Consider the following 23,903-nt stretch of genomic DNA (forward strand, 5'->3'; position numbering starts at 1 on the left):
TCGTCTGGATAGACGGCACTGTGAGATGTTAACTTACCTCCGGGGAGGGAGGAGGAGAGATGGAGCGAGGAGACAAGGATCTCTGGAGGAAGAAAAAGACAAAAACGGATGAAAAACTTGCTTCTACAACTAGACTGAGAGGAAAGACCAGGTTTCAAACTGGTTTTAAACATTCGTCCCAGTCCAACCTTCTGCTAACTGCGTCTCCTCAGACAAAACGTCAAGAATTTACTGAAAATATTCCAGAACATTCTGCTGGAGACGCCTGTGATTCTTTTTAAACGTCGTCTGCAGAAGGAAAATGTCCGAGAACATTGTTGTAGTTCCGATTTTGACCCGATGGCGGCAGTATTGATCTGCAGCGCCAAACAAGCTACAAGCTACAAAATCTAATCTTATTTATAAAGCCGTTTTCCTGTTTCTGCCATTGGCTTTGTTCCACGTTGCAGCTCAGGTTTCCTGATTTAATGCTCAGAGCTTATTATCCTCAAGTCATTCATTGTTTTGGCCTGATCAGACGAGCTCAGGGGACAAGACATCTAATAAATATACCAAGCCTTGAAGATTTATTTCACAAGCAACATAAAAACGTTTTCACGGTGACGTTGATGTTAAAACCCAAGATACAAGAAAAAAACACACCCAGACCTCTAGAGACCAGTTTAACCAGCCGTGACCTTTGACCCAGCCCTCGCCATCACAGGTGATTCGTTATGTTACGGGGACGAAGCTTTAGTATCCCCACAATGTCCCTATAACCTGATAAACACACACACACACACACACACACGGCGGGCCTCAGCTGTCCGACCTCTGAGCAGCAGATTGATGTCCCTGTTTGCAGCCTGACTCAGAACCAACCAACCAACCGACTGTCAGACCAGCCAGCCCGCTGTCATGGTAACCGGTGTCCTCTCGCTCCCGGCGAACAATGTCCTGCATCCCAACAAATCTACAGGAACTGGTCTTCATCACACTGCCTCACATCGGTGGAAGATGAATGATCTTCATTTTAATCAAATGATCACCGTTAATATCGTCTCATTGGTTTCTGTCTGCAGAATCATGAGTTCATTATTTATTATTATTTCACAGAGTTTATTCTTCATGGGCGGGATTATTTTTCCTGCGACTTACGACTTGTTTGTCAGAGCATATTAAAAACAAGAAACTGTGTAAATATGCCAGATTTAGCCAAAGAGCTAGTTTCCATCTGTTGTCCCTGTCCAGGTCCTACAGAGACTCCCTGGAACAAGAAACATGGACTGAAGGATTCGATTAGTTTGTGTCTGCGTTGCCACAAGACAGAAGTAATCACCAGGAGGGAAAACAATCACATAAGAAAGAATGCACAAATGACAGCAAAGAAGATACACAAAATCAGCAAAAGAAACACAACAAACCTCAGGTGGATGTAAAAAGACACATCAAAACAACCACAGAGTCACAAAACAAGCACAGAGTCACAAAACAACCACAGAGTCACAAAACAACCACAGAGTCACAAAACAACCACAGAATCACAAAACAACCACAGAGTCACAAAACAACCACAGAGTCACAAAACAACCACAGAGTCACAAAACAAGCACAGAGTCACAAAACAAGCACAGAGTCACAAAACAACCACAGAATCACAAAACAACCACAGAGTCACAAAACAACCACAGAATCACAAAACAACCACAGAGTCACAAAACAACCACAGAGTCACAAAACAACCACAGAATCACAAAACAACCACAGAATCACAAAACAAGCACAGAGTCACAAAACAACCACAGAATCACAAAACAACCACAGAGTCACAAAACAACCACAGAATCACAAAACAACCACAGAGTCACAAAACAACCACAGAGTCACAAAACAAGCACAGAATCACAAAACAACCACAGAATCACAAAACAACCACAGAATCACAAAACAACCACAGAATCACAAAACAACCACAGAGTCACAAAACAACCACAGAGTCACAAAACAACCACAGAGTCACAAAACAAGCACAGAGTCACAAAACAACCACAGAATCACAAAACAACCACAGAGTCACAAAACAACCACAGAGTCACAAAACAAGCACAGAGTCACAAAACAACCACAGAATCACAAAACAACCACAGAGTCACAAAACAACCACAGAGTCACAAAACAACCACAGAGTCACAAAACAAGCACAGAGTCACAAAACAACCACAGAATCACAAAACAACCACAGAGTCACAAAACAAGCACAGAGTCACAAAACAACCACAGAGTCACAAAACAAGCACAGAGTCACAAAACAACCACAGAGTCACAAAACAACCACAGAATCACAAAACAACCACAGAGTCACAAAACAACCACAGAATCACAAAACAACCACAGAGTCACAAAACAAGCACAGAGTCACAAAACAACCACAGAGTCACAAAACAACCACAGAGTCACAAAACAACCACAGAGTCACAAAACAACCACAGAATCACAAAACAACCACAGAATCACAAAACAACCACAGAGTCACAAAACAACCACAGAGTCACAAAACAACCACAGAGTCACAAAACAACCACAGAGTCACAAAACAAGCACAGAGTCACAAAACAACCACAGAGTCACACACAGACAATGTTCAGAAAGATTAAAAGACGCAAATACAACCACAAAAATAAAATAAAAGCACAGAAACATGCTGCAGGAGACGAAACATGATGATTAACAGAATACTATCACAAAGACACACAAAAACAACAACACAACTGCAGAACATGTCCACAAGGAGACTCAGTGCAGAAGCAGAGGAAGGATGACTGGGACGTGAAATGAGACACAGAGAAGCAGAGCAGGCCAACAGAAGACAGACAGGAGGGAAAACAGCTGCAGACCAGCAGCGGGACCGAAACTCTGAGCGTGCTTTCTGAGCGGATCACCTCCAGAGGACTATAGCTGTAGTGCGGCTGGTAGATCATCAGGTCTGGTCTCTCGATGTCCAGGATGGCTTTGTCTCTCGGCAACGCTGCCAGATCCTTGTAACCGATGACGCCGTCCTCCACTCTGGCCTGCAGAGAGACGGGGGAGGGGAGGAGATTACACACGACTGATTCCGGATTAATCTGAAGCCTGATGGAAGTGGATCTGTGCTGCTGCCTTGTCTCACCACGATGGCGGCGGCAGGAGATCCTGGGACGCTGTTTCCTCTCAGGGATAACACACTCCCTGGAGACGTCTGGGCCAGCTGCTGCTTAGACACACACACACACACACACACACACACATGCTTGTATCTTTGTGAGGACATTCCACCCCACCCCACAGTGAAACCCGTTTCTCTACCCAACCCCCTATCTCTGAAACCAGAACCAGAACCAGGTCTGAACCTGGTCTGAAACAGGTCTGTTCCTGGTCTGAACCTGGTGTGATCCTGGTGTGAACTTGTTATTATTTGGTGTGAATCTGGAGTGAATCTGGTCTGAACTTGGTGTGAATCTGGAGTGAATCTGGTCTGAACTTGGTGTGAATCTGGAGTGAATCTGGTCTGAACTTGGTGTGAATCTGGAGTGAATCTGGTCTGAACTTGGTGTGAATCTGGAGTGAATCTGGTCTGAACTTGGTGTGATCCTGGAGTGAATCTGGTCTGAACTTGGTGTGAATCTGGAGTGAATCTGGTCTGAACTTGGTGTGAATCTGGAGTGAATCTGGTCTGAACTTGGTGTGAATCTGGAGTGAATCTGGTCTGAACTTGGTGTGAATCTGGAGTGAATCTGGTCTGAACTTGGTGTGAATCTGGAGTGAATCTGGTCTGAACTTGGTGTGAATCTGGAGTGAATCTGGTCTGAACTTGGTGTGAATCTGGAGTGAATCTGGTCTGAACTTGGTGTGAATCTGGAGTGAATCTGGTCTGAACTTGGTGTGATCCTGGAGTGAATCTGGTCTGAACTTGGTGTGAATCTGGAGTGAATCTGGTCTGAACTTGGTGTGATCCTGGTGTGAAGGAGGTCTTTTTTGGGTCTAAACCTGGTGTGACCCTGGTGTGAACTTGGTATTATTTGGTGTGAATCTGGAGTGAATCTGGTCTGAACTTGGTGTGAATCTGGAGTGAATCTGGTCTGAACTTGGTGTGAATCTGGAGTGAATCTGGTCTGAACTTGGTGTGAATCTGGAGTGAATCTGGTCTGAACTTGGTGTGAATCTGGAGTGAATCTGGTCTGAACTTGGTGTGAATCTGGAGTGAATCTGGTCTGAACTTGGTGTGAATCTGGAGTGAATCTGGTCTGAACCTGGTGTGAATCTGGAGTGAATCTGGTCTGAACCTGGTGTGAATCTGGAGTGAATCTGGTCTGAACTTGGTGTGAATCTGGAGTGAATCTGGTCTGAACCTGGTGTGAATCTGGAGTGAATCTGGTCTGAACTTGGTGTGAATCTGGAGTGAATCTGGTCTGAACTTGGTGTGAATCTGGAGTGAATCTGGTCTGAACTTGGTGTGAATCTGGAGTGAATCTGGTCTGAACTTGGTGTGAATCTGGAGTGAATCTGGTCTGAACCTGGTGTGAATCTGGAGTGAATCTGGTCTGAACCTGGTGTGAATCTGGAGTGAATCAGGTCTAAACCTGGTGTGAACCTGGTGTGAACTCGGTTCTAGAAATTCTTCCCTCTATCTCCAACAGACAGAAAGTGGTTTTCAGATGTCTGCCTGAGCATCTCTTGAACCCTCAAACACAGACTGAGGATCTTCAGCAGTGGAGTGGAGAAAGACGATGTTTACCTTGGGCATCATCCTGACTGCTGATTGGTCAGTTCCTGAGGAACACACAGAGGGAATATTTAGTTATAGACTGGTTAAAACTGTGAACTAGTGGTAATTGTAGTACACAGTCTATGTGAGAAGTACCAGGATTATATGGAATAACTGTCTGCATCACATTATGGCTCCCATAATGCAATGCACCACAGATGTCTCCCAGCAGAAGAAATCTATTTTATTCTTATTCTTCTCATTATTATTATTATTATTATTAATATATTACAGTTATAAACATCTGACTTCTTTTATTCATTTAATCAATTAACCTGGATTGAATTTCCTTGCTGTACTCAGACAGGTATCCTCTACCTGTCAGGTAAGTAAATATATCAGCTGGAACATATTCATTCATTCATTCATTCATTCATTTTCTGAACCGCTTAATCCAATTCAGGGTCGCGGGGAAGCTGGAGCCTATCCCAGCTGGCTTTGGGCGACAGGCAGGGTACACCCTGGACAGCTCGCCAGTCCATCGCAGGGACACACAGAGAGACGAACAACCACACTCACTCCTAGGGGCAATGAGTTCCATTATGTCCAGTATGTTCCATTTCCAACGTAATTGGAAATGAAGAAAAGAATGCCCCCTCTGTGGTCGACTTTGTTGAAAACCTCCTACGAGAAAAACTCCAGCTTCCCCCAATACTCAACTTACACATCGAACGAGCACATCGCGCCATCACAGCGGTCCCCCCGGAGGGCGCTCAAGGTCCATCATTGCACCCTTTCTCATTTTACATGGTAAAAAACCTAGAGTAACATCCAGTACATTGCAGCTACTGAAGGATAGATATTTATCTCTGCCATGTTTAAGATAGTACTGCTACTCTGCCCAACTCACACCGTTAGTTGTTTATGTGATACAACGTTTAAATCCAGATGGAAAGACAGAGGAGCAAGATCACCAGTACAGGCCATGAAAGCAGTCAGAAAGTTACACATATATCTGAGAGATCCTTATAATTCTTGGATAAAATTTACTTTCAATATATGGAACAACGTATATAAAGAACTAAAATGAAAAGAGGCTGAAATGATGAGATGGTGTGCTTTTGATACAGAATTTTTACCTAACTGTAATAGGAATGGACAAAGCCTCACTTCTTATTTCACATTTACCCGCAAGCGGGAGGTAGCAGATTTCCAAACTGAAAGCAAAATCTGGCCTAATCAGTCAGGACTCGTTTAGGCAGTGCTTCTCATTTCCAGTCCTCAGGCCCCCCTGCCCTGCATGTTTTAGACATGATACTCCTCCAAAGCACTTGAGTCAGATTACTGAACTTCCTCATTAAGCTCTTTGCAGCCTGTTAACTTTATTTAATTCAGGTGTGTTAAAGTAGGGTTGTATATAAAACCTGTAGGGCAGGGGGTCTGAGGACTGGAACTGAGAAACACTGGTTTTAGGTATCTCCAGATGAGAAAAGGGTATGACAACACTGTGAGGGCAAACGCTGGGAAAAAGCATATTCCAATCGGCCTACAACAGTAATATGGTTCAGGAAACTGTTGCCAGGTGGGATCAGGGCTTCCAGTCAGTACCTTATATGTAAAAAGGAAATGGGAAAATGAAACAGGTTTGGTAGTAGAAGGCAAGGATTGGGAACTGATATGTAAAATGCAATGGAAAACCACCTGCTAAACCAGTTAGAGAGGATTTGGTTGGAAAAATTTAATTTGGTATTTTACAACCCCACCACAAATAGAACACCAAACCAAAGGTTCTGGCTGCTGGAGATCATGTGGCAGTCCATAAGCAAGCTATTCTGGGCCTGTCCAAATATCTCTACTCTGGCAAGCAACTCACATGTGTCTGGAAAATGTTTTTCATACACAAATCACTTTATACTTCTTCTATTTACACCTACGTTTGGAAATTCCTCATATAAGTTCTCTATCAGATAAAAACTTATTGAGAATTGTCAGTGGCAGCAAAGTAAACCTTGACTAGAACATAGCTCCAAGCAGATATACCTGGACTTTAAGAACGGTATAATACTGTTTACCAGACATACATCATGCAGGAGCTGAGTGTCTTTTTAGTTTCAATGGGATAAATCTGACCAGGTCTGGATCAAATGGACTCAATATATCAGAGCCCTAAGAAGGGACTTTGTTTGAATGAATTATCTAAGAGGTAGTTAAAAAAGTATTAAGGTGGTACCATTTTACATCCTTCCACTTGTTCTGTGCATTGCTGCTAATTTATTATTATTTTTTCATTCATTCATTTATTTATTTTTTCTTTGTCTTTTATTAAAAAAGGGAAAAGAAGAGAGAGGGAGTGGAAAGAAAGAAACTATCTTCTGAGACTGTTTAACACAAATAATGACTGGAGATGTTTACATAGCCAAGCAGCTTATGAATAAGAGATGTTTACATCTTTGGGATGTTATATTGCTCCCAATGCGAATGATCTGTACAAGAATAAAAATAAAAGGATACAAAAAGAAACATCTGGAAAGAGCATCTCTAACTGGTCGACCGTGTGCAGGAGGCCAGCAGCTACTGCTGTCAGGATGAGGGGGAGGAAAGCTAACAGTTTCCACCTGCCTCTAGTCTTTATGCTAAGCTAACCCGTCCTGGACCTGCAGCTCTACTGGCCTCAGACTCACGTGACCCGAGGTTCTGGCTCTGGCCACATTATTTATTTGGACCTAAATCTCAGACAGTTAGCAGAACTCTCAGCGAGCACGGCTCTGCAGCGGCCGCTGGGCTGCCAGGTCGGCTTTGTGTCATGTGGCTGACGGACACAAAGGGATTATTCCAGAGTCCACCGCTTTGTCCAACACAAACGCACTCACGCTTTTACAAATGAACATGGGTGACATGCAGTCAGCAGCAGGAACGCGTGTTTGAGTGGTTACCTCAGAGAGAATACGGGATCATGTCTGCATGCGTTTCTGTTCTGGCCTCATCGGCCCGATCAGCACCTGAAACAGAGAGAGCTGCATAAACATGGCGGCCAGGATTCACAAAGATAAAACCCCAAACTGGGAGGAACGCCGTTCAGGTTTTACCATCTGCTTTCTGGAAACTACAAACACATTTCACTCATGATTTACAGATCTTTAATGTTTCAGCTGCAGGTTGAATCTTTTCCCTGAGTTTTTATCTGATACAGCAGCTCAGGAATCATCCTGCTCCAACACACCTGAATCCGATTAATGACCCGTTTACCTGAGTCAGGTGTGTTCTGGCTCGATGGGAGTGATGGAGAGTTAGAAAACCAGTCTAGATTATGATGGTGGTGTCTCCCACAATCATGGTGGAGCTGCTGCTCCAGCAAACAGCTGGAGCTGAGCTGCTGGGTTCTGGAACATCATCATCGCTGTGACGGATGACCATGGAACCATCGACGGTCACTACCAGGTTTCCATAGAAACAAGCTGAAGCTGTGGGGACATCTGGTCTAATCAGTAGAGATGACTCACACTGGACTCCCTTTCTCCCCAGTACAGATTTCTGTTGGTGTCTGGTGTCACTGAATTATTGATGTGGCTGACTGGGAGTTGTGGTCACTCTCAGCAGGTTTCTGATGTGCTACTGGGACCTCCGTCTCCATCCAGACATGTGGGACCTCCGTCTCCATCCAGACATGTGGGACCTCCGTCTCCATCCAGACATGTGGGACCTCCGTCTCCATCCAGACATGTGGGACCTCCGTCTCCATGCAGACATGTGGGACCTCCGTCTCCATGCAGACATGTGGGACCTCCGTCTCCATCCAGACATGTGGGACCTCCGTCTCCATCCAGACATGTGGGACCTCCGTCTCCATGCAGACATGTGGGACCTCCGTCTCCATCCAGACATGTGGGACCTCCGTCTCCATCCAGACATGTGGGACCTCCGTCTCCATCCAGACATGTGGGACCTCCGTCTCCATCCAGACATGTGGGACCTCCGTCCATCCAGACATGTGGGACCTCCGTCTCCATGCAGACATGTGGGACCTCCGTCTCCATCCAGACATGTGGGACCTCCGTCTCCATCCAGACATGTGGGACCTCCGTCTCCATCCAGACATGTGGGACCTCCGTCTCCATCCAGACATGTGGGACCTCCGTCTCCATCCAGACATGTGGGACCTCCGTCTCCATCCAGACATGTGGGACCTCCGTCTCCATCCAGACATGTGGGACCTCCGTCTCCATCCAGACATGTGGGACCTCCGTCCATCCAGACATGTGGGACCTCCGTCTCCATGCAGACATGTGGGACCTCCGTCTCCATCCAGACATGTGGGACCTCCGTCTCCATCCAGACATGTGGGACCTCCGTCTCCATCCAGACATGTGGGACCTCCGTCTCCATCCAGACATGTGGGACCTCCGTCTCCATCCAGACATGTGGGACCTCCGTCTCCATCCAGACATGTGGGACCTCCGTCTCCATCCAGACATGTGGGACCTCCGTCTCCATCCAGACATGTGAGACCTCCGTCCATCCAGACATGTGGGACCTCCGTCCATCCAGACATGTGGGACCTCCGTCTCCATCCAGACATGTGAGACCTCCGTCCATCCAGACATGTGAGACCTCCGTCCATCCAGACATGTGAGACCTCCGTCCATCCAGACATGTGGGACCTCCGTCTCCATCCAGACATGTGAGACCTCCGTCTCCATCCAGACATGTGAGACCTCCGTCTCCATCCAGACATGTGGGACCTCCGTCTCCATCCAGACATGTGAGACCTCCGTCCATCCAGACATGTGAGACCTCCGTCCATCCAGACATGTGAGACCTCCGTCCATCCAGACATGTGGGACCTCCGTCTCCATGCAGACATGTGGGACCTCCGTCTCCATCCAGACATGTGGGACCTCCGTCTCCATCCAGACATGTGGGACCTCCGTCTCCATCCAGACATGTGGGACCTCCGTCTCCATCCAGACATGTGGGACCTCCGTCTCCATCCAGACATGTGGGACCTCCGTCTCCATGCAGACATGTGGGACCTCCGTCTCCATGCAGACATGTGGGACCTCCGTCTCCATCCAGACATGTGGGACCTCCGTCTCCATCCAGACATGTGGGACCTCCGTCTCCATGCAGACATGTGGGACCTCCGTCTCCATCCAGACATGTGGGACCTCCGTCTCCATCCAGACATGTGGGACCTCCGTCTCCATCCAGACATGTGGGACCTCCGTCTCCATCCAGACATGTGGGACCTCCGTCTCCATCCAGACATGTGGGACCTCCGTCTCCATCCAGACATGTGGGACCTCCGTCCATCCAGACATGTGGGACCTCCGTCTCCATGCAGACATGTGGGACCTCCGTCTCCATCCAGACATGTGGGACCTCCGTCTCCATCCAGACATGTGGGACCTCCGTCTCCATCCAGACATGTGGGACCTCCGTCTCCATCCAGACATGTGGGACCTCCGTCTCCATCCAGACATGTGGGACCTCCGTCTCCATCCAGACATGTGGGACCTCCGTCTCCATCCAGACATGTGGGACCTCCGTCTCCATCCAGACATGTGAGACCTCCGTCCATCCAGACATGTGGGACCTCCGTCCATCCAGACATGTGGGACCTCCGTCTCCATCCAGACATGTGAGACCTCCGTCCATCCAGACATGTGAGACCTCCGTCCATCCAGACATGTGAGACCTCCGTCCATCCAGACATGTGGGACCTCCGTCTCCATCCAGACATGTGAGACCTCCGTCTCCATCCAGACATGTGAGACCTCCGTCTCCATCCAGACATGTGGGACCTCCGTCCATCCAGACATGTGGGACCTCCGTCTCCATCCAGACATGTGGGACCTCCGTCCATCCAGACATGTGGGACCTCCGTCCATCCAGACATGTGGGACCTCCGTCCATCCAGACATGTGGGACCTCCGTCCATCCAGACATGTGGGACCTCCGTCCATCCAGACATGTGAGACCTCCGTCTCCATCCAGACATGTGAGACCTCCGTCTCCATCCAGACATGTGGGACCTCCGTCCATCCAGACATGTGGGACCTCCGTCCATCCAGACATGTGGGACCTCCGTCCATCCAGACATGTGGGACCTCCGTCCATCCAGACATGTGAGACCTCCGTCTCCATCCAGACATGTGAGACCTCCGTCTCCATCCAGACATGTGGGACCTCCGTCTCCATCCAGACATGTGGGACCTCCGTCTCCATCCAGACATGTGGGACCTCCGTCCATCCAGACATGTGGGACCTCCGTCTCCATCCAGACATGTGGGACCTCCGTCTCCATCCAGACATGTGGGACCTCCGTCCATCCAGACATGTGGGACCTCCGTCCATCCAGACATGTGGGACCTCCGTCCATCCAGACATGTGGGACCTCCGTCCATCCAGACATGTGGGACCTCCGTCTCCATCCAGACATGTGGGACCTCCGTCCATCCAGACATGTGGGACCTCCGTCCATCCAGACATGTGGGACCTCCGTCCATCCAGACGGTTGCTGATTGTTTTCATGATCTCTAGGTTCAGCCGCATTGCTAAACACATAAACTGTTAAATCTTCAGTTTATAATAATATAAAACAAAAAGAAGTAAGAGAGAACTGAAAGAATCTGGCAGGAAGTTTAATTGAGAATTAGAACCAGCTATTATTGAAATAATAGCAAATGTGAATGTCCATTAATTGAAGTATGCTGAATGATTGGAATGAAATTGTATCAGAAATTGAAAAAAAAAGCACACAGACATTTTTTTCTAATCGCCCCACATCAGGATTGAACCAATGAACTTCTGTATTGAAGCAACTCTTAGTTACACCTTGGAAAAAGTGTTGAAATGTTTTCCAATTGGGATGGGAACACCTTTTTTTTTCACTTCCAGCAGGGTGGAATTAGCGGGATTGGAAAAACGTGTGCAAGCTTGAAATACCAGTGAAGATGTGACAGACTGTTCAATGTGAAAAACTTTTTTTTTAAAAAGTTTTTTAAGATTTATCAAAGTGTTGAAATGTTGTAGGGAGCATTGTTGGAACAAATCGTTCATATTTAACTGAGACATTTGCAAATAAATTCCTTTGCTCCTTGAGGTGTGCAGCTGAGACCAAAAGTTCACATTGAGCAGTCTGCAGAACTGCATGTCATCACACAAGCAACAGCTGAGAAGCAACAACAAAGCTAGATGTTAAATACTGCATTTGAACCCGTGCCTTGTATGTGTACCTGTGTACCAGTGCACAAAATGGACCAATCGCTGAGCTGATGTCCGTTTTGTCCAATCACTGGAGAGGATTTTAACATTTGGCCAAAATGTGAATAACTTGAAAAGTTTAGATGTTAGAAAGACCAAAAGTCATAGAACATATCTCCTGAATGAGCTGAACAGTTTGATATTTGAATGTCTGAAGTGAGGCAAAAGGTGTAGGAGGGGTAGCGTGCCAAACATTTTGCAGGAAAGACACTGGGGACGGGAACTTGATGAACCAGACACTGCAAACTGGTGCAGAGCTCTGAAACCCTGTTGAAGCTGTTTTCGGCTCATTATGCAAAAACTGACCAATCGCAGAGCTGAATTTTTGCAACGTCCAATCACAGTGGGTTTGAAAGACTTTCATCCAATCACAAGGCTGAATTCAGTTTTGCAAAATGCTGAATATCTCAAAAACTACAAAGATTTGAAACGACCAAAGTCATAGCACACTTCTTCTGAAGGAGCTGTTGAAGATCTGAGTGGCTGAAGCGACCTGAACGGTGCAGGAGGAGTAGCGCGGCAAAGTTTGGCGGAATAATAAAAATGGCCACACAGGATCTCAACGTGAATGCCCCTATGGACATTCACATTGATTAATGAGATCCTGCATATTCTGAAGATGTCTGCAGACAGCAGGACGCAGCAATGCTAACATGTAGCTTAGTGGTAAAGCTAACATGTAGCGTAGCAGCGAAGCTAACATGTAGCTTAGCAGCGAAGCTAACATGTAGCATAGCAGGGAAGCTAACATGTAGCATAGCAGCAAAGCTAACATGTAGCTTAGCAGTGAAGCTAACATGTAGCATAGCAGCGAAGCTAACATGTAGCATAGCAGCGAAGCTAACATGTAGCATAGCAGCGAAGCTAACATGTAGCTTAGCAGCGAAGCTAACATGTAGCTTAGCAGCATGACTAGAGAAACTCAGCTATAAGACCACCAGCATCAGCATCCAAACCTAACACAGGTCAAACTCCAAGCAGAAAACATGAGAACATCGCTGTCCACTGAGAGCTTCTGATCATTTCTCAACAGAAACAAGGCGTCATATGAAAGCAGATCTCTGCTGGTGACAGAGACGTCAGTCTCGTCACTGTGGGACAGAAACTTTGGCAGCTAGCAGCCACAATCACACATCTTGTCCTCTTTTACAGTTTTTACCCCAGCTCTGAAAAACTGCTGTGTCTCCCATAACTCACCATGATGGTCCTGCTAGTTTCCATGGAGACAAAGACCCTGCTAGGGACCTTCCTGAGATATTTACCTGATAACACCTCTATCAGACACTGAACTGAGCCATTCTCTTCTGGTTTCCATTGACTGTAATGTGGTTTTCTTTTAGGAGGAACAACATTTACATGTTTACTGTGTTCCAGGTGAATTTACTCTGACATGGTAACAGATATCTCGTTTCTGACACGCTGACATTACAACATTGTAGTTGTGAAGAACGTGATATATTTTTAGCATGTGCCTTCAGACAGGAGGTAGTAAAAATAAGCCTCGTTAGGGAGTTGGTTCGCTGAAAATGACTGCTTTGTAAAGATTTCCTGTGAACTCCATCAGTCATGTTGGTCATTTCATGCATCTGATTTCCAAAGCTGGGAATCATTTCCATGAAGATGTCATCAGAGCCGAACAACCTGAGTTTTACTAATTTAACATGATTTAATGAGAAAGTCCACAAAGGCCATCAATTATTCCCACTTTGGATGAAAATCATCACCATGCGACACCTCTTCCCTGTTTCACCACATTCAGGTCCAGTTTTTGTGTAATCCTGCTAACAGACAGGTAACCGTCAATAATCTGCAAGAAGCCGCCGGAACATGTCTCTGGAGGGTGATCAGTTCCACTCTGATGGCTCCTGCTTATTGATGGGCCGATCGATACGGCGGACGGACGGACTGCGCTGGTCTGAACAGATGAATGACCTTCTATACATTCATCACTGGAAAGGAGGAACATTTTCCATTTTTCCTTTTCCGTTGCTGGTCTGTGGGTGGAAGCGTGCAGGAATATGTGTGACTACACCATCTTCATATTCTGGAGAGCAGCTTATGAACCGCTGTCTCGCGAGCCTCCAGACAGAAAATAAGACAAATGAAGGTAAAATAAGAAAGTGTTGTGCTGACAGATGCGATGCGGGCAGCAGACAGGTGAGTCAACACCTGTCATGGATTTCTGAACGCACTCGGAGCCGTCCTCTTCTTTTCTGACTCTTTGACGTGGCTCTGTGTCTATTTTCGGATTCAGGTTTCATTTTCAGGAAGTTGACTGTTGCTAAGCAACCGTGTGAGCAGGAGACAAACCGATCTGCTCCAAAACAACATAAAAGAGACGCTACTCTGTCCTGCTTTTGTGACAGACAGTGAACTTAACAGCAGCCTCTAAATCAGGCTGTAATACTGTCATTCTCCAGGTAACCATGGGAACAGCTCTGTTCTGTGAACATATGTGGAATATGAGATAATATGGATATATTCCTGTTGGCTGAGTAGGAGTTTGTTTGTTTGATGGCTGCTGAAGCCTCGTTCAGTCCACTGGGACCGGCAGTAACTCTGAGGAATGCTGGGAGATATCTGATGGTTGCTAGGTTACGACACCCCCATCGTTCAATCTGGCAGCTGGCAGGAATGAGGGTGAAACCAGAACAGAGAAGACCTCCCATCATCGGACCACCCAGACTCTGACAGAATGCAGAGGCTACAACTGCAGGTAAACCCCACCCTGCTGCCACGTCCAGGAGCATAAATCAAAGCAACACTCCCGCACCACAGTTCAGCTAGAACGATGGAGGGGTTTGGGGTCATCGTTGTAATCAAGAGTTTGTGTTTTCTGTCACAAACTGCAGCTGAAAAGCAAACAAAGCAACTTAAACAAGAGAAACTAAACAAACAAAACAACAGTTTCTACTGAATTCACAAACTGAAGCCACAGTGATGAGCTATAGTAATACTGTGTATTACACCTAGAACTGCACAAACACTACATATCACAAAAAACCGCTAGTCTCAAATACCGCTAAAAGGTTTTTTACGCTTTCACAAGGAGGTTTTTCAGACATTTTGGTATAGAAACACATCGCAAAAGTGTAATGGAAACACTTTTTTTGCATTTACATTTCCCTGGACTCCTCCAGGATCCAGTGCCTGAGACATTAGCTGTGTTTCTATGACATTTTTTTGCAAAATAAAAGCGACATAACTAAGTTTCGACAAACAACAGTTGGGTTATGACTGGGTTATGACCAGTTTATTTCCAGTAAAGATGGCGTGGGGTGACCAGTCTATTTCCAGTAAAGATGGCGTGGGGTTATGACCAGTTTATTTCCAGTAAAGATGGCGTGGGGTTATGACCAGTTTATTTCCAGTAAAGATGGCGTGGGGTGACCAGTTTATTTCCAGTAAAGATGGCGTGGGGTTATGACCAGTTTATTTCCAGTAAAGATGGCGTGGGGTGACCAGTTTATTTCCAGTAAAGATGGCGTGGGGTTATGACCAGTCTATTTCCAGTAAAGATGGCGTGGGGTGACCAGTTTATTTCCAGTAAAGATGGCATGGGGTTATGACCAGTTTATTTCCAGTAAAGATGGCGTGGGGTTATGACCAGTTTATTTCCAGTAAAGATGGCGTGGGGTGACCAGTTTATTTCCAGTAAAGATGGCGTGGGGTTGTGACCAGTTTATTTCCAGTAAAGATGGCGTGGGGTGACCAGTTTATTTCCAGTAAAGATGGCGTGGGGTTATGACCAGTCTATTTCCAGTAAAGATGGCGTGGGGTTATGACCAGTTTATTTCCAGTAAAGATGGCATGGGGTTATGACCAGTTTATTTCCAGTAAAGATGGCGTGGGGTGACCAGTTTATTTCCAGTAAAGATGGCGTGGGGTGACCAGTTTATTTCCAGTAAAGATGGCGTGGGGTTGTGACCAGTCTATTTCCAGTAAAGATGGCGTGGGGTTGTGACCAGTTTATTTCCAGTAAAGATGGCGTGGGGTTGTGACCAGTTTATTTCCAGTAAAGATGGGTGGGGTTATGACCAGTTTATTTCCAGTAAAGATGGCGCGGGGTTGTGACCAGTTTATTTCCAGTAAAGATGGCGTGGGGTTATGACCAGTCTATTTCCAGTAAAGATGGCGTGGGGTTGTGACCAGTTTATTTCCAGTAAAGATGGCGTGGGGTTGTGACCAGTTTATTTCCAGTAAAGATGGCGCGGGGTTGTGACCAGTTTATTTCCAGTAAAGATGGCGTGGGGTTATGACCAGTTTATTTCCAGTAAAGATGGCGTGGGGTTATGACCAGTTTATTTCCAGTAAAGATGGCGTGGGGTTATGACCAGTTTATTTCCAGTAAAGATGGCGTGGGGTGACCAGTTTATTTCCAGTAAAGATGGCGTGGGGTTGTGACCAGTTTATTTCCAGTAAAGATGGCGTGGGGTTGTGACCAGTTTATTTCCAGTAAAGATGGCGTGGGGTGACCAGTTTATTTCCAGTAAAGATGGCGTGGGGTGACCAGTTTATTTCCAGTAAAGATGGCGTGGGGTGACCAGTTTATTTCCAGTAAAGATGGCGTGGGGTTGTGACCAGTTTATTTCCAGTAAAGATGGCATGGGGTGACCAGTGTATTTCCAGTAAAGATGGCGTGGGGTTATGACCAGTTTATTTCCAGTAAAGATGGCGTGGGGTTATGACCAGTCTATTTCCAGTAAAGATGGCATGGGGTTATGACCAGTTTATTTCCAGTAAAGATGGCATGGGGTGACCAGTGTATTTCCAGTAAAGATGGCGTGGGGTTATGACCAGTTTATTTCCAGTAAAGATGGCGTGGGGTTATGACCAGTCTATTTCCAGTAAAGATGGCATGGGGTTATGACCAGTTTATTTCCAGTAAAGATGGCGTGGGGTGACCAGTTTATTTCCAGTAAAGATGGCGTGGGGTGACCAGTTTATTTCCAGTAAAGATGGCGTGGGGTGACCAGTTTATTTCCAGTAAAGATGGCGTGGGGTTATGACCAGTTTATTTCCAGTAAAGATGGCGTGGGGTTGTGACCAGTTTATTTCCAGTAAAGATGGCGTGGGGTGACCAGTTTATTTCCAGTAAAGATGGCGTGGGGTTGTGACCAGTTTATTTCCAGTAAAGATGGCGTGGGGTGACCAGTTTATTTCCAGTAAAGATGGCGCGGGGTTGTGACCAGTTTATTTCCAGTAAAGATGGCGTGGGGTGACCAGTTTATTTCCAGTAAAGATGGCGTGGGGTGACCAGTTTATTTCCAGTAAAGATGGCGTGGGGTTATGACCAGTTTATTTCCAGTAAAGATGGCGTGGGGTGACCAGTTTATTTCCAGTAAAGATGGCGTGGGGTTATGACCAGTTTATTTCCAGTAAAGATGGCGTGGGGTGACCAGTTTATTTCCAGTAAAGATGGCGTGGGGTTATGACCAGTTTATTTCCAGTAAAGATGGCGTGGGGTTGTGACCAGTCTATTTCCAGTAAAGATGGCGTGGGGTGACCAGTTTATTTCCAGTAAAGATGGCGTGGGGTTATGACCAGTTTATTTCCAGTAAAGATGGCGTGGGGTTATGACCAGTCTATTTCCAGTAAAGATGGCGTGGGGTGACCAGTTTATTTCCAGTAAAGATGGCGTGGGGTTGTGACCAGTTTATTTCCAGTAAAGATGGCGTGGGGTGACCAGTTTATTTCCAGTAAAGATGGCGTGGGGTGACCAGTTTATTTCCAGTAAAGATGGCGTGGGGTGACCAGTTTATTTCCAGTAAAGATGGCGTGGGGTTATGACCAGTCTATTTCCAGTAAAGATGGCGTGGGGTTATGACCAGTTTATTTCCAGTAAAGATGGCATGGGGTTATGACCAGTTTATTTCCAGTAAAGATGGCGTGGGGTGACCAGTTTATTTCCAGTAAAGATGGCGTGGGGTGACCAGTTTATTTCCAGTAAAGATGGTGTGGGGTGACCAGTTTATTTCCAGTAAAGATGGCGTGGGGTGACCAGTTTATTTCCAGTAAAGATGGCGTGGGGTTGTGACCAGTCTATTTCCAGTAAAGATGGCGTGGGGTTGTGACCAGTTTATTTCCAGTAAAGATGGCGTGGGGTTGTGACCAGTTTATTTCCAGTAAAGATGGCGTGGGGTGACCAGTTTATTTCCAGTAAAGATGGCGTGGGGTTGTGACCAGTTTATTTCCAGTAAAGATGGCGTGGGGTTATGACCAGTTTATTTCCAGTAAAGATGGCGTGGGGTTATGACCAGTTTATTTCCAGTAAAGATGGCGTGGGGTGACCAGTTTATTTCCAGTAAAGATGGCGTGGGGTTGTGACCAGTTTATTTCCAGTAAAGATGGCGTGGGGTGACCAGTTTATTTCCAGTAAAGATGGCGTGGGGTTGTGACCAGTTTATTTCCAGTAAAGATGGCGTGGGGTTGTGACCAGTTTATTTCCAGTAAAGATGGCGTGGGGTGACCAGTTTATTTCCAGTAAAGATGGCGTGGGGTGACCAGTTTATTTCCAGTAAAGATGGCGTGGGGTGACCAGTTTATTTCCAGTAAAGATGGCGTGGGGTTGTGACCAGTTTATTTCCAGTAAAGATGGCGTGGGGTGACCAGTTTATTTCCAGTAAAGATGGCGTGGGGTTGTGACCAGTTTATTTCGTAGTAAATTCTCTGCAAGTAGAAAACCCTAAAACAACGCTACGTGGCTACTTTGCAGAAGCTGCAATTCTTGGAAAATCTCATAAACCGGATGAGATTTTACAAAAACCGAGGTTTATGCGCTGAACACCGTTAAATGGAAACAGCCTCAAATTGCAACTGTTGTTTGTCGAAACTTACTTATGTCGCTTTTATTTTGCAAAAAAATGTCATAGAAACACAGCTAATGTGCACTGGAACCTGGAGGAGAACAAAATGCAGGAACCATCATGGAAGGAAAAGCCAGATGGGGGTGTCTCAACATGGCATGGGATGTACCACCGGTTTACGGCCGATATGAACAAGTCCTATCAATGGCTGGAGAGACCTGGACTGAAGGACAGCACAGGAGCTGGCCCTGAGCACCAGAGCCATCGAGGCCCAGATCTACCATACCAGGCAGGATCCCAGATCTACCAGACCAGACAGGATCCCAGATCTACCAGACCAGACAGGATCCCAGATCTACCAGACCAGGCAGGATCCCAGATCTACCAGACCAGGCAGGATCCCAGATCTACCAGACCAGGCAGGATCCCAGATCTACCATACCAGGCAGGATCCCAGGTGCAGACGATGCAAAGGAGCCCCTGAAACAATCCAGCACCTCACAGCAGGGTACAAGATACTGGCAGGCAAAGAATACATGGAGCTCCATAACCAAGTAGCTGACATAGTGTACAGGAACATCTGTACAGAATATGGACTGGAGACCCCTCAGTCCCAGTGGGAAACTCCCCCCAAGGTGGTGGAGAATGAGAGGTCTAAGATCCTCTGGGACTTCCAGATCCAGACAGATAAAATGGTGGTGGCCAACCAAGCGGACATAGTGATCATGGAGAAGCAGCAGAGGAAAGCCGTAGTGATCGATGTATCCATCCCCAATGATGGAAATATCAGGAAAAAGGAGAAACTGGAGAAGTACCAAGACCTCAAGGAAGACCTGGAGAAGGCCTGGAGGGTGAAAGCAACAGTAGTACCCATAGTGATGGGAGCACTGGGGGCCGTGTCCCCCACACTGGAGAAGTGGCTCCAACAGATACTGATTGTAGACAATGACCTATTTAAGACCTTAAAAGCCAAATTTGTGAAGGAAACCAAATCTATGAGAAGAGGCGGACTTCCCATCACGGCGGTGAATGAAGCAGATCACCACTTAGCCGCCGCCGCCTGAGCGAAGTGCAGCTGAAGGAGGAGACTACGGTGGATGCATGAGGTAGAAATGTGGTGGTTAGACGTGTCAATAACACCAGAGCTTTATCGTTAAATCTGCAACAATCTGGTTTGATTTGAGCGCAGATAAAATGTGAACAGCCTGGCTCACTCGCCCTGTGCTCATCCTCCTCTTCCTCTCTTTGTGTTGGGATGAAGAGTCGTAAAGGATCCCATTAGTGTCTCTGAGGCGGTCTTTAGTTCCGGTCACTGATTTTAGACAAACGATCTGAGGTCCTGAGAACGTGCAGACCTTACATTCAGATTTACATCGACATGGACGTTTTGTTCACTCGTGGTGCATTCATGGACAATCTGAAATGTCAAACACAGCAGCTGAAAATGATGCAGTTTCTGTCTTTTTCCTTTTGTTCGTGTTTCACATGTGGGACAGACATTGCTCTCAGGGTGGGCGGAGTTGAAGGTCCATGAGGAGCGAAGTCGTTCAGCACCGGACAGGTTGGACGTGTCTTCACCCATAACAACGTCTTTATGTTTGGTTCAGGTCCAATTTAAGATCAATAAGGATGTTAGGGTTAGGTAAAAGCCTCCAGTGACGTTATGGTTACGGGAGAGACCTCACAGTGATGTTACCATCACAGAGATAAGCAAACTTACAACCAGGTGAAGTTGGACTGTGGAGATTATACACATTAAACTACAGACGTAAGTTTTTGCTGGACTACGGAGCTTCGCTGATGGAGAAAATAAACTGATTTAATTCCTAACGTACAGTGTATTGTTTTACCTCTTGCTATAGATCAGTTTGAAGTTTAATGTTTTCATCCACAAGTTTGTGCTTCAAAAGCTGCTCTGAAACGAGATGTTGCGTTCACACAGTTGCTACGGTTACATGGGAGTTTTAATTCCTGTTTAATTCAGAATAAAAGTTCATTTAAACTTTAAACTGATGAAAAACAACCATGTAAACCTTAATTCCTAATGCTAATTTCTATTGGGAATTAAACCTAATTCCAAAGTAAGCAGCTGGTTTATTCCCATTTTAATCCCGAACTATTTTATTCCTCTGACATGTAAACCTTCATTCCGCTCTAAGTTAGTTCCGGTCGTTCTGAGCATGCTCGTTAGCTTGTCCTGTCCCGATGACGCGCGTTGTTTTGCCTCCCGTGTTCGGTGGTCTGTCTTTCTTCTTATCCGCTACTCTAAAGAGGAATAAAGTGAGGACTTGTTTCATTTCGACCTCCATTCAGAATTATAGCTTTCCTGTAAACTCGTAGGAGAATAACTCTAAACTCCAAATGATTTAATTCCAAAAACATCATGTAACCGTAGCCAGTGTTTCCTAAAGTCGTCAATCAGAGCATCAGGACATGCAGAGACGGAATTAAAACGACGCTCTCAGAACATGGTGAGAAGACGTTTGACTGCAAGCCATACCTGCAGCAGGGCTTCCTGCACATAGTCCAGCTTCTCAGGTCATTTCATTTGTAAACTTTAATTTCGATTTGCTAAGATGTCTGAACCAGACGTGTCTTCTCACCGTGTCAGCCTTCATCCCTGCATATACAGGCTTCTCCTAGCCTGACACGATGATGATGGGAACATCCAGGTAATCCTAACTAAGCCACCTGTCCCCGAGGACGGCGCGGTAGCTCCTGGCCAATGGATCACATGCACATGTTACTGGATGCTGCCACATTCAAATAAGCTGCTTTTTAGTGTAAAATGGCAGAAATCTAAACGATTTCAGCGTCATAGAGGGCAGTTTAATGTTTTCTGTAATAAAAAAAGGTCTGTTTGATGAATTATAATCCCTGTTAATGGCTGAGCGTAGAGATGACAGCATGAATCTGCACCAGCACTCTTCCTCTGTCATGGCGGATCAGACCACAAACGCTGCAGCTCGGTGCAGTCGCAGTCAGTCGGAGAATAAACCGATCATTTACAGAGTCAGGGCTCCTCAGCAGCCTCTTCCTCCTCATCATCACCGTAACCCTGTGGACTGTGGTGGAGTCTGCCTCGTCAGTCGTGATGCAGTCGGATGGAAACCATGTCGAAGCCTGAGTATGCTGAGTCGCTGCTTGCTGACAGACCCAGTGCTCCACCTTCACATCTGGAATATTTACCTTCAGCTCCTTTTAACCTGCTAATTTATCCGTTATAATCTTAATATGTTGTTACTGGAGGGCACGTGTCAGACGCAGCCATGGAATCAGGATTTGATAAGAGACAAACGCTCCTGCTTTGGAAGCAGCAGCTTATTTATTTTTCATGTTTACTGTGCTGCGCGTCTCCAACATGCAGCCGGGAGCTAAAGGTGGAGTATGTAAGATTTTCAATATTTTCAAAATAAATAGAAATAACTATAATCATAATTAGATAGTTTTTTAAACATGTTGGTTCCAGTCTGTCCATATTTGATGCGTTATTAAATTACAAGTTAAATTAAAGACAAAGACGCTTCTTAAATGTTTGTCTACCAGTAAAAAAAATGTTCTTTTTGTCATTAATTAAACTTGTAATTTAATAACACATCAAATCTGGACAGACTGGAACCAACATGTTTAAAAAACTATCTAATTATGATTGTAGTTATTTTATCAGTTCATTTATTTAGAAAATATTGAAAATCTTACATATTCTACCTTTAAGGTCTTCTTTCCCGCAGCAGCAGCTGAACATCTGTCTGCAGCTGCAGCATGACGGCCTTCCTGATCAGTCCTGCAGATGTTTCAGGGTTCTGTCAGTAAATCAGTCACAGGTTCTTATGTTCCTCCACGCAGACCTGATCTTACAGCTCTGCTGGAGTCTGAGTGACTCTGAACGAAGCTTCGCTCTGCAGGAACAACACGCTGCTGCGTGTGTCGGTACAACGTGGGTACAACATGGGTACAACGTGGGTACAACGTGGGTACAACGTCAGTACAACGTGGGTACAACGTGGGTACAACGTGGGTACAACGTCGGTACAACGTCGGTACAACGTGGGTACAACGTCGGTACAACGTGGGTACAACGTCGGTACAACGTCGGTACAACGTCGGTACAACGTGGGTACAACGTGGGTACAACGTCGGTACAACGTGGGTACAACGTGGGTACAACGTCGGTACAACGTGGGTACAACGTGGGTACAACGTGGGTACAACATGGGTACAACGTGGGTACAACGTGGGTACAACGTCAGTACAACGTCGGTACAACGTGGGTACAACGTGGGTACAACGTGGGTACAACGTCGGTACAACGTGGGTACAACGTCGGTACAACGTGGGTACAACGTGGGTACAACGTGGGTACAACGTGGGTACAGAGTGGGTACAACGTGGGTACAACGTGGGTACAACGTGGGTACAACGTCGGTACAACGTGGGTACAACGTGGGTACAACGTGGGTACAACGTGGGTACAACGTCGGTACAACGTGGGTACAACGTGGGTACAACGTGGGTACAACGTGGGTACAACGTGGGTACAACGTGGGTACAACGTCGGTACAACGTGGGTACAACGTGGGTACAACGTGGGTACAACGTGGGTACAACGTCGGTACAACGTGGGTACAACGTGGGTACAACGTCGGTATAACGTGGGTACAACGTGGGTACAACGTGGGTACAACGTCGGTACAACGTGGGTACAACGTGGGTACAACGTGGGTACAACATGGGTACAACGTGGGTACAACGTGGGTACAACGTCAGTACAACGTCGGTACAACGTGGGTACAACGTGGGTACAACGTGGGTACAACGTCGGTACAACGTGGGTACAACGTGGGTACAACGTCGGTACAACGTGGGTACAACGTGGGTACAACGTGGGTACAGAGTGGGTACAACGTGGGTACAACGTGGGTACAACGTGGGTACAACGTCGGTACAACGTGGGTACAACGTGGGTACAACGTGGGTACAACGTGGGTACAACGTGGGTACAACGTCGGTACAACGTGGGTACAACGTGGGTACAACGTCGGTACAACGTGGGTACAACGTCGGTACAACGTGGGTACAACGTGGGTACAACGTGGGTACAACGTGGGTACAAC

The 23,903-nt window shown here is 46.3% G+C and overlaps 1 protein-coding gene across 1 annotated transcript in view; it reads right to left on the minus strand.

Moving 5' to 3' along the window:
• LOC306764574 (dematin-like) overlaps positions 1-23,903 on the minus strand; it is a gene marked incomplete at both ends in the record, with an annotated part of 40,568 nt that overhangs the window by 11,216 nt on the left and 5,449 nt on the right. Inside the window, 4 exons of the mRNA XM_079251748.1 lie at positions 38-82; positions 2,919-3,047; positions 3,146-3,226; positions 20,004-20,128. Of these exons, the coding sequence (XP_079107874.1) occupies positions 38-82; positions 2,919-3,047; positions 3,146-3,226; positions 20,004-20,128 (380 nt within the window). The remainder of the gene's footprint in view (positions 1-37; positions 83-2,918; positions 3,048-3,145; positions 3,227-20,003; positions 20,129-23,903) is intronic.

The sequence above is a fragment of the Telmatherina bonti genome (genome assembly GCF_933228915.1).
Source record: "Telmatherina bonti genome assembly, chromosome: 13".
NCBI lineage: Eukaryota > Metazoa > Chordata > Actinopteri > Atheriniformes > Telmatherinidae > Telmatherina > Telmatherina bonti.